General features: G+C 38.3%; 2 protein-coding genes across 2 annotated transcripts in view; one reads left to right on the forward strand and one right to left on the reverse strand.

Moving 5' to 3' along the window:
- The first annotated feature begins 3,807 nt into the window (after positions 1 to 3,807).
- On the forward strand, positions 3,808 to 9,163 carry ckbb (creatine kinase, brain b). Its single transcript, XM_016503502.1, is given in 8 exon segments — positions 3,808 to 3,910; positions 4,690 to 4,894; positions 6,409 to 6,563; positions 6,648 to 6,780; positions 6,924 to 7,103; positions 8,284 to 8,399; positions 8,488 to 8,677; positions 8,760 to 9,163. Coding segments are annotated over 7 exon segments (1,146 nt in total). The 5' UTR covers positions 3,808 to 3,910; positions 4,690 to 4,701; the 3' UTR covers positions 8,939 to 9,163.
- Positions 9,164 to 10,353: 1,190 nt separating this feature from the next.
- The window catches only part of LOC107701454 (apoptosis-stimulating of p53 protein 1-like), a 60,045-nt gene continuing 55,918 nt past the window's right edge, over positions 10,354 to 14,480 (reverse strand). The window contains exons 18-19 of the mRNA XM_016503457.1: positions 11,971 to 12,170; positions 10,354 to 11,590 (exon numbers count right to left, since the gene is read on the reverse strand). Of these exons, the coding sequence (XP_016358943.1) occupies positions 11,549 to 11,590; positions 11,971 to 12,170 (242 nt within the window). The 3' untranslated portion in view covers positions 10,354 to 11,548. The remainder of the gene's footprint in view (positions 11,591 to 11,970; positions 12,171 to 14,480) is intronic.

Genomic DNA, 14,480 nt, shown 5'->3' on the forward strand with positions numbered 1-14,480 from the left:
CATTTTACTCGAAAGACTTGGGCAATCTGCCATGGTTGTACAGTTGTCTTCCAGTATTACATTATGTCATGCACTAGTTCTGCATATTTTCATTATCTTAGCTATTTATTATTCCATATACAATGTATTTTTATTGTGAAGTAGTTCAGTTTAACAGAAGTCCCTAAAAGTGCTCTACTCGAATTAATGTGACTAATAACTATGATATGAAGGAGCTTTCTATTCATTCCAGTGCAATTTTTCAACCATTTTAATGCTGCAAACACCCTTGTGTCTACATTCAGGGACTTTTATAGACGCAATGCTCATTGGTTCAAAGTCTGAGTGGTGCAGTTGGATTGGGCAATAGAGAACAGATGGCTGCCGATTGGTCAATGTAAGTGTAAATCAATAGAAAGCAATGTAATCAGGGTTTTTTTAAAGGCAGATTAGCTGCAATAGATATCTTTAATCTACCTGGCTGGGATGCATCAACCGAAAGCATGGAAAACAGCCAAGCTGAGGAATCCTGCTGACCTTCAGCTCAATGTCACTGCACGCATGAGCATTCTGAGGCAGGCCAGATAGAAATGGTTTGAACATATCATTTAAAGGTGTTATCTCACTTCTGTGAATTTAATCAGTCCTGGTGGTGTGTATATGCAAAAATTATGCAAAATAGCCTTTGACAGACATTTAACATTCCAGAAATGCTTATTAATATACTGTTAAAATTAAATGAAGATCATTAAATATTTTCATCTTTATCCAACAAACCTCCATATTGCATGCAAAAGTTGGATGTTTTAATGTTTATGAAAAAATCCCTTATGCTCAACAAGGCTGTTTGTTTGATCAAAAACACAGTAAAAATTAATATTGTAAAATATTACAATTTAAAATAGCTGTTTTCTGTATTTTAAAATGTAATTTATTCCTGTAATGGCAAAACTGAATTTGACTTACTCTTCAGTGTCCTTTGGTAATCTTTCGAATTTACTAATTTAGTGCTCAAGAAAAATTTATTATTATTATTACATTTTTTTTTCAAGATTCTTTGATGAATAGAAAGTTCCAAAAACATATTTTGTAACAAATGGCTTTAATGTGTTCTTGCTGTATAAAAGTATTAATTTCTTTTAAAATAAAAATCTTACTGATCCCAAACTTTTGAATGGTAGTGTACATAAGCTAAGAACTGAGGTGTGATTATATTAAAAATCAACTTCCAAAAGAGTTTTGAATGAGTAAGAATTTTTGGTTTCCTGTCTGCGTTCATTAAATAGTGCTGATTTGGCCTCTGCACAGAGCTTCAGAGAGGTAATTGAGGAGGAGAAGGAGGAGGAGGAGGAGGAGGGGACAAAGAAAGGATTAAATGCTTTTAAGAGCGATGCAAATGAGACATTTGAAGAGAGAGAAGGGGTGATTTTGACAGCTCCCTGTCAGGAGGGCTTGACAGAAAACACAGCTATGGGGAGAGACTTTGTAGGCTGTTAGCCTTCGGTGTAAGATAAAATGATCTGAGAAAAGGACTTCAGTATTCTAGTAGTGCTTTGTGAGCTTCTCAAGGTGACAATTAGCACGACATGCTGTTATAGCTGCTCCTTTGTTCTGCTTTAGCATACATGCAGTGTTGTTTTTCGTCCATCAGTATTCTACCCAATGCTTTGTATCTATAAAAACGAGCGAGCTAAAGGCAAAATATTCTGCCTTAGACCCTCTATGACATCAGCGTTTGTCTCACCCTGTCAAAATGTGATTGGTGCACACTACGTTGCACTCCCTGAACCGGGGAGAAAAAAAAACAGTCTACAGGGTTGAGGGGGAAAAACACCGCCATCATGAATACTCATCAGATGCAGACTCAGGCTTTATTCGGAGATGAGTTCTCTCTTTATCAAATCGAAAAAATTTTGTAAAAGAATTTGTAAAATATTTAAAAGAATATTTCAAAGTGAAAACTCTGCCTTTGCTGACCAGCATACCAGTTGTTATGCTAATGCTAATGCTAAGTTGAACACTAAACATCATGCAAAATATGTGTTGTACCTTCAATGAGACAGTCAATCAATCGCAAAAAAGGGTGTGGTCGGGCTGGGCCTTCTGGGATACTAGAGAGAAACAGAAAGATACAGGTTAACATGACACAAACAGCAACATGTTATGTGATTTCTGACAAAGCAGGCGGTAGAGGCAGCGCAAACAGCATTGAACTACACTAGAAGTCAAGCAGTGTGGAGATGACATTATCTTCTCAGCATGGATGTCTCTCCATGAGCCCACAGTTAAGCTCCTAGGTGAGCTTACTGTACACAGGAGACTATAGTTAAAGCTGTGTTTCTAGTAAAAACATAGCTCAGACTCACAACGGCAAGGCAACAACCTCACACTTACAGGAGCAGTATATCATTTCCTTCACAGCAGGTGGTCTCTTAAATCCAGGAAATCCAGAAGGTTCTCATTAGCAATATATAGAGAAGACCGGAGGTCTGTCTGAAACAAGCTGCAAAGGTCCAAATTCTGGTAACATATTCATGCAAAATTCTTACACAATACTACAGCTATACGGCAGATAACAAAGTGTGGGGTCAGTAAAAGACATTTTTGAAAGAATTATAGGAGTAATTATATTTGTTAAATACAAAATACCAAAAGTAAAGAGAGTACATTCAGTGGACAAGTGAAGTAGCAGACATACGATTGTTACATTTCTGGACACCAGAATGAACATCAATTCTCAGCATTAAAGGTTTGATTAGTGTTAATATTGCCTAGGAACAAAGACCATAGTGAATGTAAAAAAAAAAAAAAAAATCATAATGAACTGAACAGAACATTATGTTACTGAAAGATTTGGTTTAGTTGAGTTACAAGTTACATGAAGACTGAAGCATTTTGTTAATTCATATTCATTTGTATATAGATACTGCCGTGTAAAAAAAATAAAAAAAATAATAATGAACTGAACAGAACATTATGTTACTGAAAGATTTGGTTTAGTTGAGTTACACTGAGACTGAAGACTGAAGCATTTTGTTAATTCATATTCATTTGTATATAGATACTGCCGAATGTATCATGTAACAGAGCAAAATTGGAGACTGCTTTAAAGGAGACAGTAAAAACAAGCACTTGCATAAACAGTGTTTTGTTTCACAAGGCAATCTACAGGACAACATGAAACCAGAAATAAATGCTAACCAAAATTCATTTCCTGGGAAAACAAAACCACTTCAACACTACATCAAAATAATGGTGCATTAGGGTGATATATATTAAGGGCTAAACAAACACAAACAGACAGACTGATAGAAAGACTTTAAAACATAGTGCCGCATAAATTATTCAGCCAGAACAATAAGTCATAGATTTCGAAGGGGTCCCTCAAAGTACTCCAGGGGGTCTGTGAAGAAGACAGGCTATAATAATAATAATATAAAAATAAATAAAAAATACAAATACAAATCTGATAAGCATTAAATAATGAACTAATATAAGTTGATTCTCTTAAAAAAAAAAAAAATCTTACTGACTTATTTTAAATCTTACTGACTTACTCTTGTTTAGTACAGGTTAGACAATTTATGATCACGCATTTACTTCTAGTTAAGGTGCTAGACAAGAGTCTGATAAATGTATGTGATCGAATTCCATATTGTTCAATTTTGTTGTCAACCATGACAAGGAGAGCCGTCAAGGAAAAACATCATGTGATCAATGTAAGCAAATACTGGATGTTGTGGATGTGATGCGACGCCGTCCAATAGAATGAATGGACTCAAATAGCGTCCAATCAGAGGAGAGCTCGGGCTTGATATAAAAACCCCAACAAAGTCGCTTATTTCTGTGGACACCATTATCAGTCTTTGTGTGGGTTCTGGTGGACTTTAGGAAGGATTAATTCCGCTTTCCCAAAGAAAATCAGTATAAGGTATGGATTTTGTTTGAGATCATTAAATCAAGCCTTTATTATTATAATATTCCGAAAATATGATCTGATGACACTGCCAGATCAATTTACAAAAACATACATTTGTGAGGTGTATTAATGATTAAAGTATTTTCAGGAATGCATTGGCATTCAAACATAATCGCGTATTTAAGCTCTGTTGGCAATTTGCAATGCGCCGTTTATGTTTGCCTAAATTCTTTAAACGTGTCGAGAGCTTAGTAATGTCAATACAAAGACATTTAAACGCTTTAAATGATACGCTGGCCAAAAGATCGCAGATACGTGCATGACAAGGTGCTTTTGTCCCAAACATCAGCAACGACCTTGCAGTCAGCCTCCTTTTCAACAAGGTCTTTGGAGACGTTGCGCATTACGCATTAGCATGCTTCAGAGAATAATAAATGATTCCCATGCAAGACCTTCATAATGCACGTTAGACATTGCGTAACGTGCATAATCTGCATGCATTTGAACGCATTTTGTAATGACGCGTCATTTATCAGACGCGCGCTCCACATTCCATTTACTGCCAGCATGACAGAACACGTCACCGAGCACATCTGTCGTCACACCACGACCGTTTGCTGCTGTAACGGTTCAAGCGATTTGAAACCAATTCCTCCGTTATGAAAAATGCTGTTTTTCTGTTTAATGCTGTTACGTCATTAATGCAGCTGAGGGGCTGGCTTTGTCCTCGTGCTTGAATCGGATTTGAACTTGCCTTTTAACGTGTCCTTGTTTGCAAATATCTGCACCAGGTAGGCGCAACCATGCCTTTCGGTAACACTCACAATCAGCTGAAGATGAACTACATCGCTGAGCAGGAGTATCCCGACCTCAGCCAGCACAACAACCACATGGCGAAGGTGCTGACGCTCGAGATGTACGCAAACCTGCGGGACAAACAGACCCCGAGCGGATTTACCGTGGATGACGTCATTCAAACCGGAGTTGACAACCCAGGTAACGTTAAGTGACCGATGTTCAAGATGGCAATGCACCTGTGTTTCAACTGGCGCTCGGGTGCAGGGTGATCAAATATCCAAGGATTTGATTTGCAAACGAGTTTTGCGGCTCTTAGTCCATGTGTGTTAGATCTGAGCTCCTCTAAATGCTAGTTTACTTCTGAATGTCAGTAAACATGTACTTTTAGCAGAAAGTGTCCAAAAATATTACTCATCCTGCACTGCTCTATTTTTGACCAATCATATGTGCTCTAGAACAAGAACGTCCCTCCCCCTAATACCACCTGCAGCCAACTACCAAGCTTTATTTATACTCGCTAAGTTTTCACAAATCTACCATGAATAAAGAACAAATGCAAATTTTCAGACTCCAATATAGTACACATAATTGGCGATTTTACTGATTATAAAACAAATAATTGCATCTTGACAAAGTAAATTAAAAAGTTGCACTTTCAAGTTGAAATGGCTTGAATATATTTCTAGCTGGCTGGTCTTTGAAAAATAAATTGAGCTAGTAAAATAATGGTTCCTGGCTGTGCTGTAATGAATCACTTTGCTAATAATAGACAATTCAGTGGGTCTCTAAACACTTTGCTAGTAACATATTAAACAATTTATGTGTAATGGATGAAATTTTAAATGACAGCATTCATGCCCATGTGATAAGCGTGTAGCTTAATAATTAGATGTTAAAAGCAGGACAAAAATAAGCTTGAATATCAGTTCTGCATCTCTACTATGGAAAATGGGGATTTTGCACAGATATTTAAGTGCTTACAAAAAGCGTGCATTGACTATTCAAAGTTCAACAATTCAACCTAATTGCACTCTGCCTCTACATTCTGATTTGCATCCTTCGCACAGTGCTGCTTCCTCATGCCTGCTGCTGTAATCCTGCTGGCTAATGCATGTGATGCAGGCGATGTCCATCAAATTGGCATCGGACGATGTCTACAGTGAAACATTGAGATGGACGATGACATTGCGAAGGAGGGAGGGAGGGGGTGACTTTGTGCTGGGTGAATGTTGAGACCGAGCGAGTCAAGTAGGTGATACTGCGCATGTGTCGAGCTCGTCTGTCCGTGCTCAACATCGTGATGTCTGTCAGCCATCGGTTATGGACTACGGCATCGTCTATTGGCCCGACCCTATTATGCACTATTTATTTTCCCTCATGCATTTGACTCCGCAAAAACTGAGAGAAAGTTGCAACGACAATCTATGGTGTAATATTGGTGAAGCCCAACAAAAGAGGAATTGTGTGTTCTTGAATCTCATGATTACTGCAAGACCAACCATGTGATAAACATGACGTGTGGCTATATTAAGCTGTTGCTTGTGACAATCTGTTTGCCATGAATGATGAAGCATTTATATAGCGTTTTGTGTATTGCTGTACACCCAAAGCACTTTACAATCATGAGGGCCATTAGCGTTAAAGTTTCCCAAAATGTTTTGCATTGTCACCACCACGGCATATTGAAGTACTGCTGATCTTTTGTGTTCCAGGTCATCCTTTCATCATGACGGTGGGCTGCGTTGCTGGAGATGAGGAGACGTATGAAGTGTTCAAAGATCTCCTGGACCCCATCATTGAGGACCGCCATGGGGGATACAAACCCACAGACAAACACAAGACTGACCTGAACCCAGACAACCTCCAGGTACACCGCGACTCTGTCTGGTGCATCTAATTGGCTTAAACATTTTAAAATAGTCGGCTGTTAATTTAGTGGTGTTTTTAATAGGGTGGAGACGACCTTGACCCCAACTATGTTCTGAGCTCCAGAGTGCGAACTGGCAGGAGCATCCGTAGTTTCTGCCTCCCTCCTCACTGCAGCCGTGGGGAGAGACGGGCCATCGAGGGTCTGTCCGTTGAGGGTGAGCTCGTCTAGGAACTTGTTTTCATAGGCTGTACATGATTCATGATTGGTCGTTCAAGAGGAGTGGGCGGAAATGAGTGATTGAAGCATCCACTCTGTAATGATGCAGTTGTGTTGTGATCTATCCTGCGGTTTTCACAGCTTTGGGAGCCCTTGATGGTGATCTTAAAGGAAAGTACTATGCCCTCAAGGACATGACCGAGGAGGAGCAGCAGCAGCTGATTGATGACCACTTCCTATTTGATAAGCCTGTGTCCCCACTGCTGCTGGCCTCTGGGATGGCCCGTGACTGGCCCGATGGCAGAGGGATCTGGTGAGTGAGTGCAGCCTTTTGGGTCAATTACTCTTTTCTTCATCATATAAAGAAATGTATGTATTGATTTTTTTTGTTTTCTTTTTCTCTATGGATATTTATTTATTATTATTTTAATGGGTAATTCCAGCTTGAAATGAAAAGTCGTGTTGGTATAGTTTGTATATTGTTTTATATCCAAAATAGATGCATTTAGGTGCCATTTTTAATATTAAAGAATAACATCAATTTTATAATACATTTTTATCCATTTATTAAGATTTGTTTCAATAAATACATAATTTTTAAAAATGAAAGAACGTTTATAATTTTAAAACGTTTGTAGTGGCAATACAATTTTAATTTGAGTATTCCAACTTGATATGAAAATAGCCATGTTGATGCTATTTTATAGATTTGTATTATGTTGTATTTTATATTACAAAGTGGATACATTGGGTGCCATCTTGGCTAAAATATTAAAGTTTATTATACAGTATATCCAGTGTAAATATTATTTGGAGATTCCATCTTGAAATGAAAACGTTGGAGCTGATTAATTACTCACCCTCATGTCGTTCCAAACCCATTAGACCTTAGTTCATCTCCGGAACACAAATGAAGATATTTTTGATGAAATCCAAGCACTTAATGACCCTGCATAGACGGCAACGGATCTACCACGTTCAAGGCCCAGAAAGGTAGTAAGGACGTTGTTAAAATGGTCCATGTGACATCAGTGGTTCAAGCGTAATTTTATGAAGCTACGAGAATACTTTCTGTGCGCAAAGAAAACAAAATGACTTTATTCAACAATTTCTTCTCTTCAGTGTCAGTCGATGCGTGTTCACGAGGAGTTCTGACGTAGAATCCGGATGTGCTGTACCTTGTTTTCAAGCAGAGGAAGGTACACATGCGTTGTGGTACTCTTGTGAGTGCACGGTGGAGACTGACACCGAAGCGAAGAAATTGTTGAATAAAGACGTTATTTTTGTTTTCTTGGCACACAAAGCATTCTCGTAGCTTAAAATTACGGTTGAACCACTGATGTCACATGGACTATTTTAACAATGTCCTTACTACCTTTCTGGGCCTTGAACGTGGTAGTTCCCTTGCTGTCTATGCAGGGTCAGAAAGCTCTCGGATTTCATAATTTGTGTTCTGAAGATGAACGAAGGTCTTGCGGGTTTGGAATGACATGAGGGTGAGACAACAAGACATTCCTGGTCTGGGTGAATGAGGAAGACCACCTTCGTGTTATTTCCATGCAGAAAGGGGGCAACATGAAGGAAGTCTTCACTCGCTTCTGCACAGGCCTCACAAAGGTCGGTTTTTAAGCAATCTGAGACCTTCAACATTGCGAGCAGCTCCAGTGTTTGCACATTGTTAAATCCAAACCTGCTTGTCTTGCAGATTGAGGAGTTGTTCAAAGAGAAGGGCCATGAGTTCATGTGGAACGAGCACTTGGGCTACGTCCTAACCTGCCCCTCCAACCTGGGCACAGGGTTGCGTGGTGGCGTTCATGTCAAACTTCCTAACCTCAGCAAGCATGAGAAGTTTAGTGAGATCCTCAAGCGGCTGAGGCTCCAAAAACGTGGAACAGGTATATATTCACCAGAGCCATAAAAAAAAAAGTTACCTGTACAGAATGCCATCTCCAATACTAAACTTGCTCTCGTCTCCAGGTGGAGTTGACACTGCTGCAGTAGGCGGTGTCTTTGACATCTCCAACGCAGACCGTCTGGGCTTCTCTGAGGTTGAGCTGGTTCAGATGGTGGTGGATGGAGTTAAGCTGCTTGTAGAAATGGAGAAACGCTTGGAGGCAGGCCAGTCGATCAATGACCTTATGCCTGAGCAGAAGTGAACACTTCGTGACTCCTAACTTAACTTCTTCCCTGCCTCCACCAGTCCTCCCTTCCTCCAGTACCAATAATCTTAACTACATCAAGGAACATGCACTCCACGCAAATGGTAGTGGCACTAAAGTTAGACGAGTCTTCCAACAGTGTGAAGGATTTTGTATCCCAAACGTCCTGCAATGTTGAAGATGGAGCTTAACCCCAGAAATAAAGTCTCTTTGGCCCATGGATTTTTCTGTGTGCATGTTATTTCTAAAAGATCTACTAAATTTGATTGCTGTAGTTTTGAATCCATTTCATTTACTACTGTTATGCATGTGTCCAGTTGCTAGAAAGCAAAGGCCCTGTTGTATGGGTGGTGTTCTAGCTGTTATTTTGGAAGCTTATTTTGTGTTTACAGACCTTTCTAATGCGTCTTTGATTTGGTGGTGTATATAACCTGTAGGATAATCCCTGTGCTTTAAGGTTATTTTATAGGTGGACTAACAAGGTCATTATTTGCTTTAGAGAAACCATAATCTCAAGGGATTTTTTTTTTCTTTTTTTCCTCCAAGAGACTGTAGTTCTCTCTTCCAAAAGAACTGTACTTGTATATTTATATGCGCTTGTTTTGATAGTTTTTCCTTTTTAATCCTGGTTTTATTCTGCGTTGAGAAAACAAGCATTTTCGGAAACCATAATTTAAATTTACGTTACAGACATTCACTATAGTAGTTTACATGTTTAGTCAACACTGAACTTGGAGGAAATTCAGTATTTGTCTCAGACGTTAGTACAACGAAGGTAAACTTTTAGCTATTTTAATTGCATGTACATTTTAAGTAGTAAGGTAACACTTCCAACATTGAAACATCCTAATAATCTCTGTAAAATAAAAACCCTTATCCAGTAATAAAAAAAAACACTGATTGGTCAAGCCTGACAGCGCAGAGAAAAGTAACAAGCACCATGTCACAACAACTTCGGTCCCCGTCAGTATAATGCTTTTTTATTTATTTTATCTGAATGGTAACGGAAAAGCTTTGGTTATTCAATTTGAAATACAGTGAAAAATCTTAATGGTATAATTATTTCGACCCTCAAATTCTGTAAGCTTAGATGGATAGTTAAAGTGGACTGTTTCAATACTCTTCTCTCCCCCCCCATATTTTTCTCTGTAATTTTAATAGTGAGATGTGGAATAGTGATACCTGAGTGCAAGGCTGAATTTGATGTGCCCCAAATATAGTGCTTTGCTTTTAACTGAAGAACTTTGATCTCATCTTCCATCATATACTTCCTATCAGCTGGCAATGGTTGTTGCGGTCAATTGGCTTTTTTTAGGCCACTAAAAGAGCATTGAACCAGATGTTAAAATCAATTTATCAATCAAAAACCAAGGGAGAGACTGAGCAATGAGCATAACACAAAGTAGACATGATTTCTGGCTACGACTCATTTCTTTTTATTGTGCACATGTATAGAACACAAGGTGCAAGTCACTGTATTTCACAGAAGCCCACACGGGCAGTTTAGTCTAACAGCATCGAGTCAAGCATGTCTCCTCTCCCATCCCCATCACAGTATTTACAAGATTAAACTCCACAATAAAGCTCTTCACTGCCTCAATGGCAGAATATAAAAATCATTTCACATGACTAAAAACTGGAGTGGAGTGGAATGGGCTGGTATAATAAAGAAACATGAAAAAAAGAAGTATAAAATATATGTAAATGCAGAGAAAATTTTCAGCTGAATTCATCGGAGCCATGGCACTCCAACCAAACCCTCTACAGCCAAAAAACTGACAAAAACGTATAGCGTCAGTCCCTGTAGGCTAAATATTTACTGATTTTATAATGATGGTTCTGATGGTTCATCTTAATCTCTCTACACACTTCATACACTCTCTTCAAAACACTCTCATGCTGTGAAAAACACTTCTCAGCACTTCACACTTTGAAAAATCACACTCGTACATAAAATTATACACTCATACACAAACACTCTCAGTTATATGCGCCTTTATGAATCATATACATGCCCATCAGGATATGGGATTCCTCAGTCATATATCAGAATAATTGTTCTATGCAAACTATGTATATTTTGTTCTCTGCTCTCATATACTTCCAGTTTATACACTCGTTTTGTAGATGAACTATAAAATTCAAGCACAAGTCCTTTGTTTTAAACTTACATAACAGCTCTCATTCATCCAGTTCAATTCAAAGTATACAGAATCTCTCTCTGACAAAGAGCACCATCTGCCCTGGTCTTCTCAGCAAAGCATCATGGGTAAGCGACTACAAATAAAGAAAAGCTCTTGTCAAAGCGATTGATCCCCAAGGTGTGATGTACAGCTATAATACATTTTACATGGATACAAGAGAGCGTGTGAGGAGTGGAGTGGGAGATCCGGAGGCCTGGTAGCAGAGCAGACGGGGGCAGACCGAGAAACCTGATATTGCTTGTTTGGCCTGGTGTTCACTGGAGAGTGTGTAGTGCAGTTAATTGTGCCTCCAGGTTCAGGGTTTAGCAGCTTCACCCCTTCTATGGTCCAAGTGGCACATAGAGGTGAAAGATGGAGGTTCAACACCTCGAGACATCAGTCCAGGCGGTCACCCACGAGATGGTTACGCCAGAGACCTCTGACGTGGTTTTATTCTGGGGTAAAGCTACGGAGAAACAAAAAGACACAACTATTAATATCATTTCACAATATGCACTGCCTTTCAAAAGTTTTGTTTTTTTTTGGAAAGAAATTAACACTTTTATTCAAGAAGGATGCATTAAATTGATCAAAAGTGAAATATTTATAATGTTACAAAAGAATTCTATTTCAAATAAATTCTGATCTTTTGAACATCAAAGAATCCTGAAAATAAAGCTTGAAAGAAATGCTTCTTGAGCAGCAAATCAGCATATTAGAATGATTTCTGAAGGATCACGTGACACTGAAGACTGGAGTAATGATGCTGAAAATTCAGCTTTGCATCACAGGAATAAATGACATTTTAAAACATACTCTGCTGCTATATCCCGTGTGTGCACCTACCCCTAATAGGTTACGTGGCACATAGCCCTCTTTGTCATTGAGTTTACTCCACCACCACTCTGTCTCGGTATCGTCCTTCCTGCGTAGGACAGTAATGGCGTCACCCTCCTGAAAGGAAAGCTCATCTGCGCTCTGAGCCTCATACTCCCACAGCGCGTACACGACTCCCTTATTCATCACTCCCAGCTTTTCCTGCACACCTGTAAACACACAGAGAGAAAAAGGTCTTAATAAGGCATGGAAATATCTCATTTGGTATGATATTATGGCATTAACATGAGCACCACACAAAAAAATTGTTACATTATATTGGTGAGTACCGAGTAATACTATTGATCAACGTACATTACGGTTTAAAAGTTTGGGTCAGTAAGATTTGATTTATATTTATACAAAAAGTATCATGCTCACCAAGTCTGCATTTATCCAATCAAAAATATAGTAAAAACAGTAATATTGTGAAATATTAAAAAGACTGCTTTCTATCTTAATGTACTTTTAAAAGTAATTCATTCCTGCAATGGTAAAGCTGAATTTTGAACTCCAGTCTTCAGTCACATGATCCCTCAGAAATCATTCTAATATGCTGATTTGCTGCTCAAGAAACATTTCTTATTATCAGTGAAAACAGTTGTGCTGCTTAATATTTATGTAGAAAATCTGATACTTTTTCAGAATATAATAGTTCAAAAGAACAGCATTTATTTGAAATAGAAATCTTTTGTAATATGTCTTTACTGTCACATTTTATCAATTTAATGTGTCCTTGCTGAATAAGAGTATCTATTTCTTAAAAAAAAAAAAAAAAAAACATCTTACTGACCCCAAACTTTTGAATGGTAGTGTACTAAATATGTTAATGGGACTTTTGGAGAATTCTTACATCGATTATGCCTAAAAGCCCGACAATGGGCACATAGTGATGGGAGAAGTCAGGCTTTTTAAATCTTTGAATCAAGTGATTCCTGTTTCTAAGAGCTCTAAACTCTGTACTTTGGGGACATCTGCTGGTTATAGCAGTGTAAATGCAATGAAAACTCAAAAACGTTCAATGACATTTTCTACCAAGAAATCTATATCATCACTAACTATCAAAGAAAAATGATCTGTATATGTAGTTGTTTATTCATTTGTAGCTTTATTTGTGTTTGTAAAAAAATGTTTTTTTTCTTTCTTTAAATAAGCTATTTAGTTTGATATTGTCATCTTACACAGATATTTTCATAGATTAAGTGAGACTAGAGTCTCTCAAAATTAGTAACTTTCATTTAGATCTGATCCTAAAAATTGCCTTCACTTTCCCATACGATTCATTAGAGTTCTCAAAATGGATGGTATGTGAGGACAAATAATTATTCTGAGCCCCACAGAGGAAAAGAAAGGCACTCTTACCATAGAGAAACTGTGAGCACTGTATATAACCCTCCTCCATCTCCTCACATTTGTCTGCTGCCGTCTCCACATCACTGATAGTGGTGGCAAAGATGGCAGCACCAGACTCCACCAGCAGCTTACACAGGTGCACGCTGTTACAGGAGGCGGCACAATGCAAGGGTGTCCTACACATAGACACACGACGTCAGTGGGTCCGTCTACTCAACAGCTGTTAGCTTGAATAGACTGATCAATCTCTTTCACACTGACAGATCCAACAAAGTGTCCTCACCAGCCATCACTGTCTGCTGCATTCACATTAACACCAAAGTCCAGCAGGAACTTGACGATGTGATGGTGCCCGGCACAGACTGCGTTATGGAGAGGTGTGATGCCCTCATCATTAGGGGTGCTGGGATTTTCAACCTACGAAATGAGAGGAATTAAATAAGAATTTGTTAATGAAAATGGGCAAAATAAAGCAGTGTGTAAAGTGTTCACATGGCATACATGTTATTATACACACCTCATAGATTATCCTTTGTACAAGGTCAAACTCGCCCTCCAGTGAGGAATCCAGCAGCAGAGCGAGTGGGATGAACTTCACTCTAAGGCCGTGACCCGTCCGCTCTGAGTCGGGTTTCTTTAGGTTCGTGCGTTTGCCCTGTTGAGGACATGGACCATTAGGCTTTGTTCACACAGCACACAATCTGATTTGCTTTTCGCTGCTCAAGAAACATTTCTTATTATCAGTGAAAACAGTTGTGCTGCTTAATATTTATGTAGAAAATCTGATACTTTTTCAGAATATAATAGTTCAAAAGAACAGCACTTATTTGAAATAGAAATCTTTTGTAATATGTCTTTACTGTCACATTTTATCAATTTAATGTGTCCTTGCTGAATAAGAGTATCTATTTCTTAAAAAAAAAAAAAAAAAACATCTTACTGACCCCAACAATAATGGATTTAATTTTTATATTAAGCAGTATTTTAATATTTTTTTTAGCTTTCTTGACCAATCAGAATCCATGAACTGTCCGTTTTGAAATAGTGAGAGTGTTAAAGGGGTCATATGACGTTGCTAAAAAGAACATTATTTTGTGTATTTGGTGTAATGAAATGTGTTTATGCGG

Source organism: Sinocyclocheilus anshuiensis, unplaced genomic scaffold (genome assembly GCF_001515605.1).
Source record: "Sinocyclocheilus anshuiensis isolate Anshui unplaced genomic scaffold, SAMN03320099.WGS_v1.1 scaffold1051, whole genome shotgun sequence".
In the NCBI taxonomy this organism is placed as follows: Eukaryota; Metazoa; Chordata; class Actinopteri; order Cypriniformes; family Cyprinidae; genus Sinocyclocheilus; species Sinocyclocheilus anshuiensis.